The sequence below is a fragment of the Nelumbo nucifera genome, chromosome 4 (genome assembly GCF_055504915.1).
Source record: "Nelumbo nucifera cultivar China Antique chromosome 4, China Antique-T2T, whole genome shotgun sequence".
Taxonomy (NCBI): domain Eukaryota; kingdom Viridiplantae; phylum Streptophyta; class Magnoliopsida; order Proteales; family Nelumbonaceae; genus Nelumbo; species Nelumbo nucifera.
This window is the reverse complement of record NC_142652.1, coordinates 49,043,245-49,063,455: the sequence shown is the minus strand read 5'-3', so window position 1 is coordinate 49,063,455 and position 20,211 is coordinate 49,043,245. Positions and strand designations below refer to the sequence as shown.

General features: G+C 37.2%; 2 protein-coding genes across 2 annotated transcripts; one reads left to right on the top strand and one right to left on the bottom strand.

Moving 5' to 3' along the window:
• The first annotated feature begins 497 nt into the window (after window positions 1-497).
• LOC104611772 (protein DMP3-like) lies at window positions 498-1,543 on the top strand. The gene has a single exon (XM_010278970.3). The coding sequence runs from the start codon at window positions 579-581 to the stop codon at window positions 1,488-1,490; it is 912 nt and encodes a 303-aa protein (XP_010277272.2). The 5' UTR covers window positions 498-578; the 3' UTR covers window positions 1,491-1,543.
• A 3,563-nt stretch (window positions 1,544-5,106) lies between these two features.
• On the bottom strand, window positions 5,107-15,404 carry LOC104611773 (Class II aminoacyl-tRNA and biotin synthetases superfamily protein). Its single transcript, XM_010278971.3, has 11 exons — window positions 15,273-15,404; window positions 14,609-15,166; window positions 14,419-14,529; window positions 13,506-13,619; window positions 11,637-11,927; window positions 11,054-11,164; window positions 10,895-10,948; window positions 10,187-10,266; window positions 9,965-10,080; window positions 9,595-9,709; window positions 5,107-5,378 (listed from the first exon to the last, which is right to left on the bottom strand). The coding sequence occupies exons 2-11, from the start codon at window positions 15,140-15,142 to the stop codon at window positions 5,252-5,254; spliced, it is 1,653 nt and encodes a 550-aa protein (XP_010277273.1). The 5' UTR covers window positions 15,143-15,166; window positions 15,273-15,404; the 3' UTR covers window positions 5,107-5,251.
• Between the last annotated feature and the right edge of the window lie 4,807 nt (window positions 15,405-20,211).

Here is a 20,211-nt window from a genome sequence, read left to right as displayed (position 1 = left end):
AAATATTATAAATATTTGAAAAATATATAATATATATAATATATTTATAAATAGATCATTATAAATATAATATAAGTATATATTTATATATATAATGATTATATATTTATATAATATATAGAAAATATGTGACATATATTAAAAATATATATAAAATATACATAAAAATATATATACCAGTCGGTTCGGTTAACCGTCGATTCTTTTGTAGGGTAACTGAAAATCGAACCGGTCCTTTGGTTTTTCAAAAATCTCAAATCAAAACTGAACCGATCGATTCAATTAACCGCATTTTGCGATTCGATTTTTTCAGTTCAGTTTGATTTTTCGGTTTTTTATGGACACCCCTAGAGAATAGAGATAACGTGTTACTCCGCCAACAAAGAAATAGATTAAATGAATAAACGTGAAACCATATCGATTCTAGCTGTACTTATATATATATATATAATATTCATTCCAGGTTAGCTGAGTTTCAAAGTAATTGTAAAGTTGATTGAAAAAGCCCAAATCGGATAGCTAGGAGAAGTAGAAATCTTCTGGGAAATGGTTGTGACTACTGACTTGAGAGATTGTCAATGCCCGGGATCATGGAAGATGTCAAAGCTTGGACCAAACGGAAACGGCAGTCGACAGACCAACGTGTACACCACCTTTACAAGACAAGAAACTCCTTTTCTTGTATATATCTTTGCATCTTCCCTTCACTATTTATATACTTATTCATTTCCCCTTCTATCAGACCTGTAGCGCCTCCTACCCGTCTAGCCATAGCCATTGATTCTTCAACGTTAGAATTAATGCAGACAGAGATGTCTCTGAGACAAAGACTGGCCACCAACAAGCAGCCATCAGATGCAGAAGAAGAAGAAGAACCTCTAATAATCCCAAACACAGCTACTCCCAGCTCGTCTTCTCCCTCTGTCTCACAAGAAGCCATCAGTCAGACTCTGGCAAGCACTGCCCACCTCGCCAACCTCCTCCCCACGGGCACCCTCTTGGCCTTCCAACTCCTCACCCCGACCTTCACCAACAACGGCACCTGCGACTCAGTCACCCGCCCCGCGACGCTAATCTTACTGCTGGCGCTGGCTGCTTCTTGTTTCCTGGCTTGCTTCACCGACAGCTTCAAAGCACAAGATGGAAAGGTGTATCACGGTATTGCCACCCGCAAGGGCATGTGGCTCTTCGACTACGCAGGCTCAAGCGCTAGCGCTCCAGATGATCTCAGCAGCTACAGGATAAAGTTGATTGACTTTGTCCATGCAGTCTTATCAGTGCTGGTGTTTGTTGCAGTGGCGCTGAGAGATAGGAATATCGTCAGTTGCTTCTATCCAAAGCCCAAGCATGAGACCCAGGAAGTTTTGGACATCGTCCCCGTTGCCGTCGGACTCATCTGCAGCCTGTTGTTTGTGGTTTTCCCAACCACAAGACATGGTATAGGATACCATATTACACCAGGCCAGGGAAGTAGTGATAACACATCTTAAGATTGAATGTACTGATTTATATTCTTTTTAATATATATCCTTTATTAGTGTAATGACTCTCTCTCACTGTTTCCAACAACTGATCAAGGTCTTGGGATCTATTGTTCATGCAACTAAATGCAATCCCTTTATGCTTTTCTCTTTTCATCAAGATCATTTAAATCCTGCAACTTTTTGGAGTTTAATTAACTAAGGGTCTGTGTTTGGTTTGTGGGAATAGGGATCTGGAATCAGAACTGGAATAGGTCATTCTAATTCCAATTGTTTGGTTGGGTAGAATCGAAATCCCATTTCCGTTGGAATGGGATTTCCCCATTTGAGAGAATGGATATTCCCTCTCCCTCCCTTGAGAATGAAAACCCATTCCAACTTATTCTAATTCCACCTGAACCAAACAAACTATGGGAATAGAACATTCCGATTCTGATTCCATATGTTGATTCTGGTTCCAATTCTGATTCCAACTGCAAACCAAACCAACCTTAAGAGACATCTACCTTTCCCTTCCTTTCCATATTTTTTCCTTGAAACCAAACATAGCCTAAATGTCTTTGAAAATTGAAACATATGTTGCAACACCAAAAATATAAACTATTCCACTAAACATCTTGATCTTCATCATCCTAATACCATCTCTTCATTTACTAAAGCACACTCTATAGTTTCACATATTTCCTAAAACCTACAACATAGTTTGTGTTTTACTAAAACACTCCTATAGTTCACAACCAATTTACTTGATCAGTGTGTGTTAGATGGAAGTGGAAAATGATCATTTTACCCCCAATGTCTGTTAAAACAAATTTAATCAAAAGAAAACAAAATTGGAAATGTCCTTTTTCCCCTATTAAAATGCGGGCGAACTCTTTTACGACATACACGAGAAGATAAGAAGAGACATCACAATGAGATTACAGTTCTAATTAATACAAGCCAATTATAACCTGCAAGCATGGATCACATGAAGGAGAAAATAACCATGATCATCATCACTTCTTCATCTTAAGTCAGTGTATGTAATTTACATTCTAAATCTATTATTATTAAACTAAATATAGAGCCTCAAAAATGATACCTAATTGAAACATGAAGCCTCAATCACACACACTCAACGTCTTCTCCAACCAAGATATGTTGTGGGGGAAGGTTTTCTTTCTAAAAGCTTGATGTGAAGTGTTAAGGGTACTTTTGAGATAAACAACCATAGGTCCATGCCCTTATACATTTGACACTCAGTTTAGGTGATCATGTGACCATTTTCAAATGGCAATACAAATTATTCTTAGGCTTTGTTCGCTTTTCGGTAAGTTACTTACCCGGGTAAACGCATTTACCCAAGTATGTGTTTCCCAGGAAAGACTTACTTGGGCAAGTGCATTTACCCATGTTCTTTTATTTCCCATGTAAATAAGGCAATGACCATTTTAGCCATAAAAATCCAATGTTAAAAAGGGCATTTTTGTCCCATTTAAGTGTTGGCAACTTTCCCCCCAAGTGGGAAAGTTATTTACCCACCTAGCAGATGGATATCACTTACTCGGGATAAGTGGTACCCAAGAAAATAAACTTTCCCTGTTCTCCACATAAATCTAAAAAAAAAAAAAAAAACATGGGTTTCATCATCAATGGGAATCAAAATCCCATTGACCAACTTTCCCCCCTCTCAAAATCCAGAAAAAGAACGCCCCCTTAATGGAAGGTAGATTAAGTGGTAGCAAACTATAGGGGTGTTTTAGCAAAACACAAATCCATATGGGATATTTTAATAAATGAACCAAACTTGATAGCTCTTGATCTATGCCTTCTTACATAAAATTCCTTCGCTCTTCATTCTTCTCTTCATCATCATCAATGTTGACTTACTATTTGTAACCCTCTTAATCTAAATCTTAATTTTTGTATTTTAATTATTTTTTAAACATTCCTTATCAACTAGTTTCTATGTTTTTGTCATTCTTTACTCATAAATATGTCTTTTCATTACTAACAAAATTTCTCTTAGGCATCTTTGGCAATCATTAATATTCACTACCATGTTAATATGGAATATCTTTCTCTGTTTCTATTTAAACTTTGATCTACTGAGTCCAATTCCCATCATAATCAAGGAGAGGGCCTTGGAGAGTGCTATTACTCTAGCTGAAGTCGATGAAAAATTAATTTGGAGAGATCAGCCTCATGGGGATTTTTCTTTGTATTCATCTTGGGAGCTTGTTAGATCTCATGAAAATTCTGTCTCTTGGGCTAGATATATTTGGGAGTTAGGCCCTACTACTGAAATCTCATAGTTTGTGTAGAAATTCTTATATGAAGCAATTCCGATTGACTTAGTTATCACCAGAAGACTCTCAATCCAACATCTCATAAGGTTCACTCCTTCGATCATCTTATCAGTGAGTTAGAAAGAAAAATGCTGTCATAGATTAGAAGGTAAAGGTGTTGTGAGTTAAAGCCCACTGTCAATAAGAATGGACCCTTAATTGAAATATTTTAAATATTCCTCTCAAACCTGTGAGAGAATCAAGACTTCGATGGGTCATTTGGCAGTGCCCTCAAGACTTCCATTTAAACTAAATGTTGATACTTGATAGGGCAAATCGCAGTAACTCAGGAACCAGTGAAGTGGCATTGTGAAAAACCAAATTTGAGTTCCAATTTGGTTTTCATAAATTCTATGGTGTTGGATCTTCTAGTCGTATAGAGTTTTTGACCCTTTATGATGGTCTCAAGTTGTGCTTAAATCATGGCATAACAGATTTGGAGGTAGAGTGACAATAAATGCTTGATTGATATTCTTTTGCACAAGGTCTCTCACCCCTGGAACATCACATATATCTTGCAAGGAATTAGACAAGAAAAAAACCTGAACATGAATGTGAGATTTTCACATACTTTTTAAGAGAGAGAAATATCAGTTTGCTAATTATCTTGCCAATAGAGGTAGATGGGAAGTTCCTAAACTTCCTATTGCTATAACTCAGGTGGTAACATGCTTAGAGAGTTGTTGAGGCTGTTCCATGAAGATGTTCTCCCGTTCCAAGAACCGGTTGTTTTTCTGTTTTGGTTTATAATTTTGATCGACAACTGCAATATTTCAATTCATTAATAGATCGAAAGTGTACAAGACAAGAATTCCAAGAGAAATAAGATTCAATCAACGAGAGAGAAAACCTCTTATCTCTCCCCCAGCAATCTTTCAATTACAAGAGTGCCCAGAATAAATTCTCTCCCCACCCCTGGTTTCGCTAATACATCAACTAATGAGCTAGCGCAACGTTTAACCCAATTGAAAGAGATTTCAATCTCTCTTGTCAACCACCTTACTTTTCTTTTCATTGTCATAGATCCAGAACTTTGAATTTTCTCCCTGTAACCAGCTTACTACCAGTTTGAAATCACTCGTTTTTCTTCCTTTTGACAAATAGTTAATAAAATTTCATGTTATTAGCTGTAGATGAATTGGCACCTGTCCAAGCAACTTCAGGCATACACAATGGCGTTTCCAATGCTCTGATAATTAGACTGACAAGAAAGGTCCACTTTTAAGTTTCAACAATATATGTAACGTCGCTCAAGGCATGCTTGCTGGCAACGTTTTAACAATATCAGCTCAAGCTTTGTCAGAAAACTTCCTTCCATATAAAAATAGTGACACATCAATACCATTCAAGAAAATAAAACCTTGTTTTAAAATTTCTTAGCATAAGAATTTCAAAGGCATAATCTTAAATTAAACAGGTAACTCATTTGATGATAAAATTTCAAGGAGCAATCCTCAGTGGGTCACGAGGGAAAAGTGATGTTTTGCGGATATTGTTGAGTGCACAGAAGAGCATTACCACACGCTCCAACCCCACTCCGAATCCACCGTGCGGTGGTGCACCATACCTGTAACAGTCCATCCATAAGTTAGGCAATATCCATGTGCCAGAAAGGTATGATACCGAAGAGCTTTGACCAAGCAATCAAAACCCCAGTTAAGTAAGGCTGTTTCTGAACCAGCGTTCTCAATACAAGTTGGGTTTACATTCTCTCGTAAATCGGTTTTACTCTTAAAAACAACTGATAAAAGAATTAAGCATGAAGATGCATAGTTGCATACAATTAATATAAAAAAAAAAAAAAAAAACTGATGGGTAGTGTTCTTTTTATTAGTATTTTTCAATATGAGATGCAACTATCCAAGAAATATTGAAGAAAAAGATCAACTAAAATCAATAGAAACTCTATTTTCTAGTCAATAAACCTTTTTCTCTATTCAACTTTTCTTGGATTTGTGGGTATCAAGACAAGCCTATTATCACTGATCTTTGAACTGCACAGATCTTCTAGATAGAGGACAAGAGGGTACTGTTATTAAATACACGGTACATCACCCTTTATCTACATTTCTGTGCTTGAAGAGTGCAAAGAGACCCAACTTACATAGGATTATGTTTCAAGTGTTCTCTCTCTCTCTCTCTCTCTCTCTCTCTGACCCTCCTTTATCCCATCATTGATACAAAAGGGGAAAAGAATTAATAGGATCCAGATCTAACCCCATTACCAATCAATCTGGATCCTAACTGAGCCTTATCAGGTGTAATTGTAACTAACTATATTTAGCCTATCGACTAGCCTACATTCATGTAACTCTTTCTTTTTTTTTGAAAATAAATTAAGAAAAAGTCATTAAGAAGAAAAAGAATTACAAAGGGGTGATAAGAAATCACCCCCCAAAAGGGATAAGAAGCAACCCCCAAAAGCACCCTTACAAAGACAAACCCCTCCTCAATCTTCTCTAAACTCAAACTCAGAACCTCATTCCACACTTCAAACACCTCTTCCCACAGCAAAAAAAAAAAAAAAAAAAAAAGCAAAAAGAGACCAACATCAAATAGAACTGCCATCCCCTCCTGCAGTCATCCCCAAGTTTTGTTCTATATTTTCCAATCCCCATGATCCCCATCCTTGTGTCGATATTCTTCCATGACCCATCTATTTATCCAATGGTTGATTTTCCAAAATTTCCCGTAAGCATCTCCCACAGCACAAAAGCACCATGCATGGAACTGGTCTTCAGTTTTCAAAGGGTGTGGTTTCTATGTCTGCCTCTTACAGCTCCCTAGGTACCATAACCATGAAGGGTAGTTCTGATAGCCTATTCAACCCCTCACCGAACTGCTCACCGCTCCGATAGCTTGCTGATAACTGGTTAGTGATGAAGGGAGTTGTGAAGAAAGTTGTGGACATCAGAAAGACAGGGAAGTTGGAGGAGCGGATGAAGGTCCTGCATGTGAGCTTAGTGGGAAGGGTAGTAGGAAATGACATGGATGCGAGGAAGTTTGAGGCCTGTGCGAAACTAGAATGGGGAATAGAGAAGGTGTTAGGGGTGAGGAAACTGAATGCAGAGCTTTGGTTGGTTATTCATGTTTCACTAGAATGAATTTGTAGAGGAGGTTTTAAAGGGAGAGGAGGTAATAGAAAGGGCCAAAGACCTGAGGTTGGACTGGTGGTTCCTAGCAGCTGGGGAGTTGGGGGGGAGTCACGACATGGATTGGAGTTGCGGAGGATTCCACTTCATGTGTGGAGTATTCTCACCTTCGAAGAAGTGGCTGCAGCTTGTGGAAAATTCATAAAATTTGACGATCGCAATAGAACGTGGGAAAAGTTAGATATAGCTAGGATTCTGGTCGAGGTGGAGAATCCAGCAGATGTACCTGGGAGGTTAATTCTGGAGTTTGCAGGGGAGTAGTATGAGTTGAGGCTGCTAGAAAGAGTTGATGAAACTCTTCGCAGAGAGGAGAAGCCACTGTCAAAGCACAGAGAGAAGGGGAGATCCGAGGAAGGTGTTGAGTGCTCTGATACGCAGGGGAGAGAGCAGAGGAGAGAACAGAGGAAAGACAGGAGAAAGGGAGGGAGACGAAGAGTCGAATGGGGGAGGAAGAAGATGCTGAGTCAGACTTAGGGTCAAATCAAGAGGCACACATGGAAGAAGGGATAGCCAAAAATGAGAAAGAGGAGGGACAAGCGGACGCTATGGAAGTGGACCCGAAGGATGACTAGGAGTCTTGAGATGGGCCAAAGAAGAAGAAAAGGAATGAACGGGTTACAGCCGATTGGGTCTCTCAAATGAGAGGGATTAAGGACTACCGCTTCAGCAGGTTAGCGGTAGAGTTTAAAAAGAAAGGAAGGGGCAAAAAGGACAAAAGAACAAGGGGCTCTCTGGAAAATTCCCCCATGTCTTCGAAGAAAGGAGAAGACAATTCATCTCCTCCAACCAAAAGATCGGCTAAGGGAGGACGGATTTGGGTGGTTACAAGATATGAAAGGAATGAAAAGATCAGGGTTTGGGAAGGAGGAAAGGTGAAGTTCCTTCGAACATTCACAGATGGGGGAGAAAAGGAAGAGACCTCAACATAAGAAGAATGAAAAAACTCTGGCAAGCGATAGTCTCGTTTCAAAGGCAAACATTCAAAGGCAAACCTATCAAGTTCACCCAAATTAATCCACCAATTCTTACAACAAATTAGTCTCAATCTCCAATACCTTTAGCATTCTTAGAACAACACCTGAAAACCAAAAGATACCCACCTCTTTCCAACCAGCTCTAACTTCAACATTTAACCTTCCTACTAAAACTCTGGCAAAGTACTAAAAGTACCAGTACCATACTCAATCTCTTCTCTTCTAATTCTGGTTGTATTATTGTGGGGGAATCTCTCCTTCCCTCCTTTTTTGACAAGGTCAGCCATTGGCCAAGTTCTAAATTCATCTTCTCAGATCCATTTCTTAAAACTTCCATCTGAGAAACTACCTTTGACCCTTCATTGAGATCAGATTGAGAAATCTTCACAAATTCATTTCCCAGCTTTCCTAACTCCATATTATTTCTTTTTGCAAATCAGATGTAAGTGAACAAGATAACAAAACACTCTGATTATTTATCAACTACTCAGTTGAAGGTGCCGGCTAGCCTATTGGTAAAGTCTCTGGCTGGTTGTAGCGGAGACCTGGGATCGAGTCCCACCTTCACCTGGGGTGGGGGGTCTAAGGGTTTGAGGGAGGGCTACCCCCTGTTGTGTAGCCCATATAATCCCTCTTAGTCAGGAAATAGTGTTTAAGGTAAGGTATTTGCGTCCCCCTCATAGGGTTTTTTTTCCAATATTAATAAAATTAACAGCGGCCATCCCTCCAGCAGGAGTAAAATTTGGGGTAAAAAATCCCCTAAGTTATACGACAATTACTAAGTCATGCTTTAGTTTTCTGACAACCCACAAAACCACCCAGACAGATTCATAATGGAATATCAGAGTCATTACATCAACCAACTAGCAGACAGTGAACAATGGATGACTAGCAGAAGGGTGTGGTCTTGTCCTATGACATCAGGACAAGGAATGTCAGAGTCATTTAAGAAAATGGAGGTATGAATTAGTAATTGTCAGATACCTTAGCACTCAGCAGAAAGAATTTTACCAATTTACCCTTAATATTATCCAACCAAAGGTGCCATTTGATAACTGCTGATTAGAAGTTGAAAGTAGAATACTGAAAAGATTCCAAATTTAAAAATGTGTCATTAGCATTCAATAACTCAAGACCTACTCAATTGCTGAATGACAAAATACAAGCATCGGGGTGATTATTTTAGTTCTAAAACTTTATCATAACTTACCCCTGGATTAAATCATTTTTAGGTTTGGAATCTTTTCTGAATTCCACTTTCAGCACCTATTTCAGCAGTTACCAAACAGCCACCACAAGTCAAGTGGAGCAACAAGATTCTATTTGATTAAAATAACAATTAAGGGTCCTAGACAGTAGACACCCTACATGGGTGCATCAAGTAATGACAACAGGTTGACATGACGGCCATGGTGTCCTGTCTGAATTTAAATACTCCTCATGATATTAACCATGCACCATTTGCTCAAAACATGAAAATAAATAGCACAACCCAACTAAGGCAAGATGGTTAACCAAATCTTAAATGAAAGGAAGATTATAAATGCTGGTTCCAAATTCAAAATGCCAGACCACTAGGGCAAATTTCTTTTGACCATGGTGACATTCATGGAAAATCAAGAAATGGAAGACAAAGCAGCACATAACATGAACATACCGGAACGAATCAATATATGTAGATATCGTCTTGACATCAATGCCACATGCCTCTGCACGAGTAGCCAAAAATTCTGGTACATGGATACGCTGAGCTCCAGATATAATTTCCTCACCTTTAGATAAAAGGAAAGAATGAAAAGAAAATAAGCGAAAAATATTCGATGTACATAGAAGACAATGTATGTAGATGGAAGGAGAGAAGATCCAGCATTTGTAGTTCGATTGGCTATACGCACAACTTTGAAATCAAATAAAAATTACAAAAACCACATCGCATGAGATATCAAGGGCACAGCAATCCGATAATGAAATATCATCTAAAGCAAGGAGGAACCAATACAGAAATATAAGGGTGAGATTTTCAGTACCTCGAATGAAAACGTCAAATGAATTACTGTATGCAAGATCATCATAACATGGCATGGTGTAGAATGGTCTAACAGCCAAAGGATATCGGTGAAGTATATAGAACTCAGTGCCATACCTATATTCAAAAGTAGAACCATGCTTAGCCAGCTATACTTCACGACAATTCCACACCCAAATAAAATAAATTTATAGTTCTGGAAGAAATTTCAGAAACCACTTACTTTTCTAGCACTAATTGGCCCAATTTTCTCTCTGTCTCCGTGTTTAGATCCCCCAATGGATCAACTTCAATTCCAGCTTCCTGAGCCAATTAATGATATAATATTAATACAATAACATTTATCAATAAGATCATGCCATGTGAGTTCACTGATATTTCAAAAAGCACACTAAAATTAAAACCTCAAAATTTCCGAGCCAGCCCTGTAATATCACTCTACTTGTAGCAATTGTATCCCAAAGGGAAACAAAAATTAGAAGTAGTGTCTTAGTGTAAATTTAATTCCTTTTATTCACAGGGTCATTATTGCCAACAAAAGAGAAACAGATATTTCACCCACCAACAAGAAGACGGAAGCAAATAACCGAAAAAATATGGGGAATGACCAAACTCATCATAAAGTTCTCTAGTCCAAACCTGTGAGTAAAACATCCCTAACCATCTCAATGTGACCCACAACCCACCATTCTCAAACGGCACGAGGCAATCAGTCTTCTTGCCAATCCAAAGAATCATATTGGCAGAGCTAACTTCCGCATAAAGATGCAAAAGTACAGCCATAACTAAGATGAACTTTGTAATTACACCGACCTATCATGGTTCTGTAAAACTTTCTCCTATGCAGGTTATGATATAATTCCACCTATATCCAAATTATTCATTCATTCATTTGATGGTGATACCAATGAAACAAATCCTTTCTACGCACCTTGAGCATTTGAACACCTTCTTGAAAAGTCAGTCGTAACGTCTTCCTTAAGTACTGTTACATAACACAAAATGTCATCAATAGGGTTATAAGAAAGACAAGAAAAAAGTTTCATACCCAAAGATAAAAATATCTGGGACACCAAAATCAAAATATAACCTTCAAAGGTTCAAATGGATATTGCTTTTGAATAGCTTCAAGTTCCTTTTGACACTTCTCATTCAGATTGTCAAACATTGCAACAAATAAGCGGTCCAGAATGTCCAATACCTGCATAAACAAGATTACTTCTTCAATAACATTGATTCCCATGGCCTCCCCCCCCTCCCCCCCCATGTTCCAACTAGGTGGAACAACCAAGTCACATCCTTCAGAAAAATGTGATGAAAAGTTAAAAAACATTTTTATCATTAACTGATAAAGAGTCTTCTTTATTGAATATATGTAAAAATACAAAGAAAAAAAAAAAGAAAAAGATAAGAAGTATAGTCAGAAAATAGTGCACATGCACCGTTTTACAAGGTTAAAGACTAGCTCTACCCCCACCCCCAGGCTACCTTCCCACTAAAATAGCCCAGAAAAACACAGATTACAGATCCTCATCCTGGGGGATCCAACCCCTTATACAGCTTTTTTTATCCCAAACTTCACTCCTGATGGAGGGTAAGCCGTAAGTCACCAATTTCAATACTTCAATACACAAGTCACCTCAAACCCAAATGGATTAAAACTCTGGCCTTACCTCAAAATAGTGTTCTTTAATCTCCATTTCAACATCAAGACCTGTAAACTCGCAGAGATGTCTATGTGTATATGAATCTTCTGCCCGAAATACAGGACCAATCTCAAAAACACGGCCAAAATCACCACAAATTGCCATTTGTTTATGAAGTTGAGGTGATTGTGCCAGGCATGCAGGCTGCCCTTTGTAATCCAGTTTGAAAACAGCTGAGCCACCTTCACTTGATCCTGCTATCAATTTTGGGGTATGGATTCCAACAAAACCTTCGGATAACAAGAATTGCCTGAATATCTGAATAGTATGTAATAATTTTCAGGATAAGATTTTCAACAAAATATAATACCATAGAGGAATAAAATAATGGAACTAAATTGATAGGCAGAGGGTGAAAATTATGAACAATGGAAAAATATATATAAGCACCCAAAACTTTAATCTGATGATCAGAGATGGTATTGTAACACAACATATACCCAAAAAAGATACAGATACCAAGAAACACAATAGGCAAGAGGCAACAACCTTGCCACAATTCAAATATCCTTACAAAACATCAACCCTGAAAACAAAGGAATTGGCAAAAAAAGAAAACCCTTTAGATGATCACAAGTATCCATACTGATAATGTATAAATAGGATGATTAAGACATTATATAAGTATGCCATCAAACCATTAATAATGCCACATAAACTCCCAATTTAAATTCCTTATATCCAGGACTATAAATAGACAAACAACCATGTGCAGTCTAACCAGCAGAGTCAACTTAACTATTTATGAAGGCAATCTGTGGTGTTAGGAAATCCAGCCCGTATATATGGTAGGTGACCATTTTGGTGTATGCTTCTGTCCTCATTCTTTTATGAAGAAGTTATTAAAGATTGAGACAAACAACCATATGCAGTCTAACCAGCAGAGTCAAATTAACTATCTATGAAGGCAATCTGTGGTGTTAGAAAATCCAACCCATATATAACAGTGGGTGACTGTCTTGGTGTATGCTTCAGTCCTCATTCTTTTATGAAGAAGTTATTAAAGATTGAGAGAAAAAGAGATGCATGCAAAGGATGTACATAGAGGCGTTACAAAAATTAAGACAACTATGGGGACATCAATGAAACATTGAAATTCTGCAATGAAGCTTTGGAAATGATACAATAATGATCAACACACAATTACAAGTTAAACACTTGAATTTCTAATTCAACCCACTAAAAACATATTCTGAACAGAACACTTTAAAAATAGGAAAAATAAGACAATGGTAACTGATAACTTCTACATGTTGTCATGAATGTCTAACACTCTAAAGGTCCAAGCAATACAAGGTATGCATAATACAAGGTTTACAGTTATAACTATAAAATAATACATCCTTCAAGAACAAGAACCTTAAACAAAGGCACAGTAGATAATAGTTTTTGGTTATAAATCATCAGAAAATAGAGAAATTACATGTCTCATGTATTGAAAATTTGAAATTGAATTAAAAATAGAAGTTTAGTGAAATCATACAATAGAACATTTTCCAAAGGGAAAATTCACATATCCACATAAATATGTTACAAGAGAAAATTACAGCTATCATTTTTGTACAAGTGTAGATCTCATAGAACTGTAGTAAATACATATAAAACATATTTTTCAAGAGAAAACATTAAATAAAAATGTAAACACCCACATTTTTTTGATAAGTATTGTAAACATCCACATTTTGTTAATGCAAGAATCCACATTAAGAACATTAAATGTTAAATTTACAGCTATCATATTTTGGATTAGTGTGGATAAACTTGTCAAACCACTGATAAAGATATATATGCAAAGAACCTTAATTCATGGGGCAAAAGGACCAAACATGTACTTACATTTTCAACTTGACATTGAATACGAAAGATCCCTTGATTAGCAGGGGTACGCATGTCAAGGACTCTGTAGTTTAAGCGTGTATCCTGATTAACACGAACAAGCTGTTCTCCAGCCTGAACACGTTAAAGCAGACCATTAATATAGAGGAGGAAAAAAAAACTAAAAAAAGAGGTTATAGTGTAGTAATTCTTGCTTGTAATCAGCTTTCTATATCTGTAAATTCTGTCTACATCTCTTATCACTAATGAAATGAATTGCCTCTTCCATGTACAGCCACAAACAGAAAAGGTCAACACAGATATAACCAGATCCAAATTTGATTTGATAATATTCATATATAGATTGCATTCGCATCAGATTCAGATGTAGAATACAATTAATAAGTTAAATTAAAATTGATTAAAATACTGTATATTATTAATATATCAAACAAAAAATGACTCGAAAATAACTTTGTATGAGATTGGAACCACGACTCTATAAGCATGCAACATTCAAATCAACTCCACTCCTAGATACATATAGTTAATTTAGATGCAAGGACATACATTTAAATATTAACAGACGGGATCATATCAGATTGGATTGGGTCGAATAGATATTTGGTCCAATTATCAACAGGTTAAACTTGGATCTCCTTAACCAGATAGGATTTGAAATCAAATTTAGAAAAATGGCTACCATTTGCAGCCCCACGTTTATGTATACTGAGAGAATTTTGTATGAAAATTTGAGAATACAAAAGAGGGGGGAAATGGGCAAGGGGGAGAAAATTAACTTTTCTTACACGCATGTGAACTGCTGTTACATGTATCAATAGCTAATCAAGTTACTTAGATGAAAGAGCTATAAAAAAAACGATTCTCCTAATAAAGGTTAGAAAAATGTTTAAGCTCATATTAACACGCGTACCTGCAATGCTTTCTCAATTTCACTCTCACTTCGAGCAGCATCTTCAATGTTGATGGGGAGATTTGGAACTGCTTTGCTAATGCAAAATAGTTTCCTCACTTGAATTTCCACCTGTTGAGAAGAAGATCAATTCCCTTTTGTTCCAAAAGAATTCCAAAATAGAGCCTCTTCCTCGATAAAGGAAAACTACCTGCTGTGACGTGCCCTTAACGGGCACATTGGGCACAGAGACAACCCCTTGAATGTCGACATGAGACTCTCTACTTAAGCTTGTCGCAAACTTCACCATTTGTCCGCTAACAAGCTCCGGAGCTACCGTTGCAACACACTGAACCGTGCAGCCTTTCTCTCTCAATACCAAGAAGGCAATTTTTTTACCAACTGCACGAATCGTCTGCACCCGCCCACGAATTAAAACTTCCTTATCCTTCAATTCCTCGTTTAGTAATCCAACTTCTGTCCACTTTCGGCCTGTCACATCCTTCGACTGCAGTTCTTCAAGTGGAACGTCACCGTAATTACCAGCAAGAGGATCACCTTCTGTCATGTTCGCTGCTGCAGCCGCCGCTGCCGCCTTTTCTTGTTGGCGTTTCAACTTTTCTAGTTTCATGGCTTCCTTCTTGGCCGCCTTCTTACTCAAAGTCTTCCCTTCTTCCTCTACATCAGCACCACTACCATTAGTCGCATCAGTGGCTTTGGAAGGGTTTTCGGGTTCCGACGCCATTTCAATTCGCAAAGAAAAAATATCCTGGAAAATTTAAGGCGAATTAAGGCCAAGAAAACCGTAGGAAGAGAAGATTGAACTAACGTTGAATAATTCAGATAAGAAACTTGAATATGGAATTCGACCAAACCTATCACAAGCTCTGGTTTCGCTCAGGTTGATTCAATCTCTCTGAAGTCGAACTATTTCTTTCTCCGGTCGCCACTTCCCCAGTCGCCCCGATCAATTCGACGAATGAGCAGAGGGTTTTGTACAATAACACCATATATATAGTGGGGTTTAGTTTACCATTTTATCCCTTAATATTACGGAATTGACCAAGATCCATCGGTGGGTAAAAATAAAATAAAATACTACTACTACCTTGGCTGTTGACTGTCCACGATCGACAGCCTGACAAATAGGGCATTTCCTGTGTCAGAACTAACGTGTCATCCACAAGAAACCCATTTACAGTCCAGGCTGTCGAACTTGGACAGCCAAATTTCCACCATCTCCCGGCGTGGACTTTTTCCTGAACGAGGGGAACTAACGTGTCGTTCACAAAAAGCCTCATTAACAGCCCAAGCTGTCGAAATTTGACAGCTAAATTTTCACCATTTCTTTTCAGGGTTTTCAGCCTAATTCCTCGTGCTCATGCCCGACAGCGCACCTAGAAAATGACTCACAACGCAAGAATCCGCGCACACGGACAAAAAAATTCTTTTCGGCTGCCGCGGAAAATATCCTTACCATCCACTGTTACGGGCCAATGTTTCCAATTCGTGGTTGATTTCGACGGTCGGATCAGTCAAATTAGTCTGTGGTAGGAATGGCAATGAGACGGAATGTTTTCGAACCATCGTTGATTCAGATGATCGGACTGTTTGGCTTGGGAATTTTTCATGGAACCAGTTCTGTTTTATCTCAAACTTGGTCTCTGGTCAAAAATTATTGAATTAGTTAACAACTCATTGACCCAGACAGTCGAATTGTCAACTTGTTCGACCCATTCAACAGTTTTTAGCTATTTTTTATTTTAATTATTTTTTTATTTCTTAATTTTTTTGGAAAATGGGCAATCCATTCGAATCGGATGGTTAAACCGTAAACCTGGAAACTAGTGGCTAAAATGGTTTCAATTTTGGGTCATTTTTTAAAACATTAATGAGACGGATTCAGAGGTGGGGATCATATTCACCATCCCCACTGAATTGTTATTAGGGAAAATTCCCGATAGGTACCCTGTACCTTAGGTCGAGTGCCAATTTAGTACCTGTACTTTAAATCGCGACAATCTAGTACCTGAATTTTTAATTTGCGACAATTTGGTACCCGAACTTTCAATTTGCGACAATTTGGTACTCGGTGTTAGATTTTCGTCGGTTAGAAGCCTTACATGCGGGTTAAAATTTTCAAAATACCAAAATTACCCTCTGTCCTTCTTATTTCCCTAATCCCCTGTTGTCTTCATTCTAGGTTGAACGAACGAAAGAGGAGAACCCCTTGTTGTCTCCTCAATGGCGAGGAGATACTGAAACAGAGGAGTTGCAGCGGTGAAACTCCTCTGTTACTCTCTTCGGTTCTTGCAGCAAACCCTTCTCCCTAATCAGAAGAACAGCATCTCAGATGGGTTTCCCTTTTGCCTTTTTCTTCTCCCCTTCTTCTGAATCGGCCTCCATTGAATAACAAGATCAACCCTGGTTGTCTCTTCGGTGTCAGCAACAAGTCGTCTTCTCCGACAACGGCTGAGTAAACAGTGGGTGTTCTAGCGACAGGTAACAGGAGTCGTCCTCCAAAAAGGGCATTGGTTCTTAGATTCTCGGTGGCACAATAATTTTCCAGCGTCATGTACGTCGAAATCAACTTTCCCAGTAGCGCATTCGCTTGACACCACCAGCGTAAGGGAGCTGGTTCTCGGATTCTCTGTAAATGCAAGTATGAATAGTGGTTCCTACTTGCATTACTTGATGGGCTATTTTAGTAATTTTAATCGGTCGAAATAACACTGGGGTATTTAAGACTTTTTATCTTCTAATTGATGGAAATCTAACGCCGAGTACCAAATTGTCGCAAATTGAAAGTTCGAGTACTAGATTGTCGTGATTTAAAGTATGGGTACTAAATTGGCACTCGGCCTAATGTACAAGGTACCTATCAAGAATTTTCCCTTTTTATTAATTATCCATCTCTGATTCTGATCCTTATCGAAGAGAAACGTCAATGGCTTTTTGCAAAATAAATGATCAAGTTTGATCATTTGTCAAGATGAGGTATCTCTTTTGGAAAAAAAAAATACAAAAAGAGTGAGTGGAACAAGGTTTTGTTTTTTGGACAAAAAGGCCCTTTATTAAATGACATACCCATAGGTGATAGGACCCAACAAGTAGTCTCTCTTTCTCCTCATCATCCATGAGTGTCCCTCTTCTTAGAAAATGGAGAACAATAGAAGCCTTTTAAAGAAGAGAGTGAAGAGATGCTACAAAACCCTCAAGGGTTGCTCTCTTGACTACCACTCCACCTTTCCCAATATTTACATCGTCAAATCTCTCAAAGGCATCTATATTTATATGAAGCTCCAATCTCATTCTTGATTTAGTTTTTTTCTAATTTTATTTTCATTATCTTCTCATGTTTTGATTGGTTTAGGTTTTGAATATTTTATTTTTCTTAAAATTTTATCTTTTTTGCTTTGATTTAGATACAAAACATTGTTGTCATAGGGATTTCACGAACTAATTTTGTGTGTTTTAACCAAAATTATGGTGTTGGACATAAAAAAGAAGAAGGCAACAAAGAAAGCTATGGCGGTTGCAAAGAGAGGGGGAAATTTTGTGATAGTTGCATCCTCTAAGTTGGTTGCAACAAAAGAGCAAAATGGAGGTAGCATCAAGAAGTTGGCTAAAGGTGTCGGTACTATGCAGATGTAGTGGTGTCCCTTGTGGACAGACATTCATGGTTTTCTAGCTTTTTATCCTTGTGATATCTTGTAATGGTTGGACTTTCTTTTGGATGTCTTTTCCATTTTTGCTATTAAATTTTGATGGTAACTAGTAAATATATTAGATTGCCATGTCGCGAATGGTTTTTACCTTCTTTTGGGTCCTACTATTGATGGTCTTTTGATGTTTACAAATCCTTTGTCATCAACCATTATTTCATTTTAGTCATTTTGTGTGTAGAGTAACTTTGCTTAACTTATTTAGACCACACATGTGGATTTTCAAATGATTGCCAAAATTGTAGTTAGCTTGCTATCCTCATATTATCAAAAGTCTAACATTCTCTATTTGTTTTTTCTAAATGTCCTAATTTGGTTAAATTGGATGATATTTTCATTATAAAAATATCATATGTTATAATTAAGGTGTCAACTTATGACTTGATATTTTTGGATTTTGTCCATTGTAATTGATATTCAACTTAATAATTGTTTACTTCAGCTATGGGGATGTGTGGTAGTAACTAAAATGGTTGAATTGAGAAGTTTATTGCTTTGTCATTAATGGCTCAAAGAGGTTGGATACATTACAGTATATTTGATTTTTTGTTAATTACTTTACACAATAAAGGACAATACAATAAGTTTTTTTTTTATGGAAATAGGGGATATTAATCAACATGACACAAAAAGAAAAGACCTAGGAAATCTACAAAAAGAAGAAAGTTAAACTGCAACACATTCAATGTAGTGCCATACAACATCCTTGTTGGAGATATTAAGCTTAGTCCTACTTAGAGATATTAACTAAGATGAACATATTATTACCTTACACAGAATTCGTTTTTCATATTTTTTATCGGCACTATGCACGAACGGTTTATCACAAATCAATAGTTTGAGATTGCTTAATGTAGATCTACTTCTATAGTCTTATTCCCATCGAATCTCTTTTTTCAACATGGAGGACAAACCTTCATATGCATCCTAAGTCCATTTCAATCATATTCAGAGCTTTATTGCATTCTTGTAATCAATCATCAAATTGAAGTTTACTGATTTATAAGCATGTATAGATAGAGTCCTTATCAGTTACTTTATAATCTCGTTTTGGATTCTGAACTGGATCTCAACCATGGAAGGTTTGGATAACTTTATAAACAAAGGAATACAAACTTTGTATACATATCTATAATGAATGAGCAAGCGAAGAACTAACTCCTCATGAGCCACCCTCCCAATTGGCCATTGATTTAAATTATGCCCAGTGTTTGGGGCCATGGTTTAATTAGATAACATACAAACAAATTCATCATCTTCATTAGTAGTTGGTGGTTTTAGATGCGCTTACTCAAGTGTTTGGTGGTTTCACTTTGGATGAATATAACATATTGTTTAATCAGATATCTATGAAAATCAAGGTTATGGTGAGACAGACATGGTATCTTTGTGAGGTTAATTGGTAATACAAAAAAAAAAGTACTTACTTTAATTTAGCATCTTATTTAGTAAGATGGACCTTTGTTTTCTTAAATAATTAATCAATTGGAATTTGTTGTTAGGGTTATAAATGGGTCGAGCCTGGGTTGGGTCAAAGTAGAACCAGAACCAACCTAGTAAGAAATAATAAGGACCCAAAACTAAATTGGTCGGACTCGATGAGGCAATTAAGTCTAACCTAATGGACCCAATGTAATAAACATGCTAAAAATATTATATATAATATTAATTTATTTAATATATAATATATTATACATTTAATATATATATATATTAAATAATACATACATAATTTAACAAATATAGCTCAGGTCAGTCTAAACCAGTTTGGGACTAGGTGGAATTGGTTCTAAACCAATAAGAATTGTGACAATATATCAGGAACCGAAACTATCCCATTGGTTCCAACTTCCTAGAACCAAAACCGACCTAATCAGTTAAGGTCCATTTTGTCCATTCAATTAAGGTCCATTTGGTCCATTGGGTCCAACCCAACCCATCGACAACCCTATACTATAAGAAAATTGTCGCTAAAAGTCTCCAAAACTGTCGCTAGAAACTTTATCAGCAATTGGTAAATTGCCCGTAAAAGAAGTGTTGCTAGAAGTTCTAGCAGCAGTTTTCTCAACTATAAGTTTGACACGTAATC

Excerpts from the sequence above, each read along its gene's own strand:
- LOC104611772 (XM_010278970.3), top strand. The coding sequence starts at position 579 with ATGCCCGGGATCATGGAAGATGTCAAAGCTTGGACCAAACGGAAACGG.
- LOC104611773 (XM_010278971.3), bottom strand. The coding sequence starts at position 15,142 with ATGGCGTCGGAACCCGAAAACCCTTCCAAAGCCACTGATGCGACTAAT. Across the intron at positions 13,620-14,418 it reads AAATTGAGAAAGCATTGCAG|GCTGGAGAACAGCTTGTTCG; the intron begins GTACGCGTGTTA and ends TAACGTGTTCAG. Across the intron at positions 9,710-9,964 it reads ATTTGACGTTTTCATTCGAG|GTGAGGAAATTATATCTGGA; the intron begins GTACTGAAAATC and ends TTTTATCTAAAG.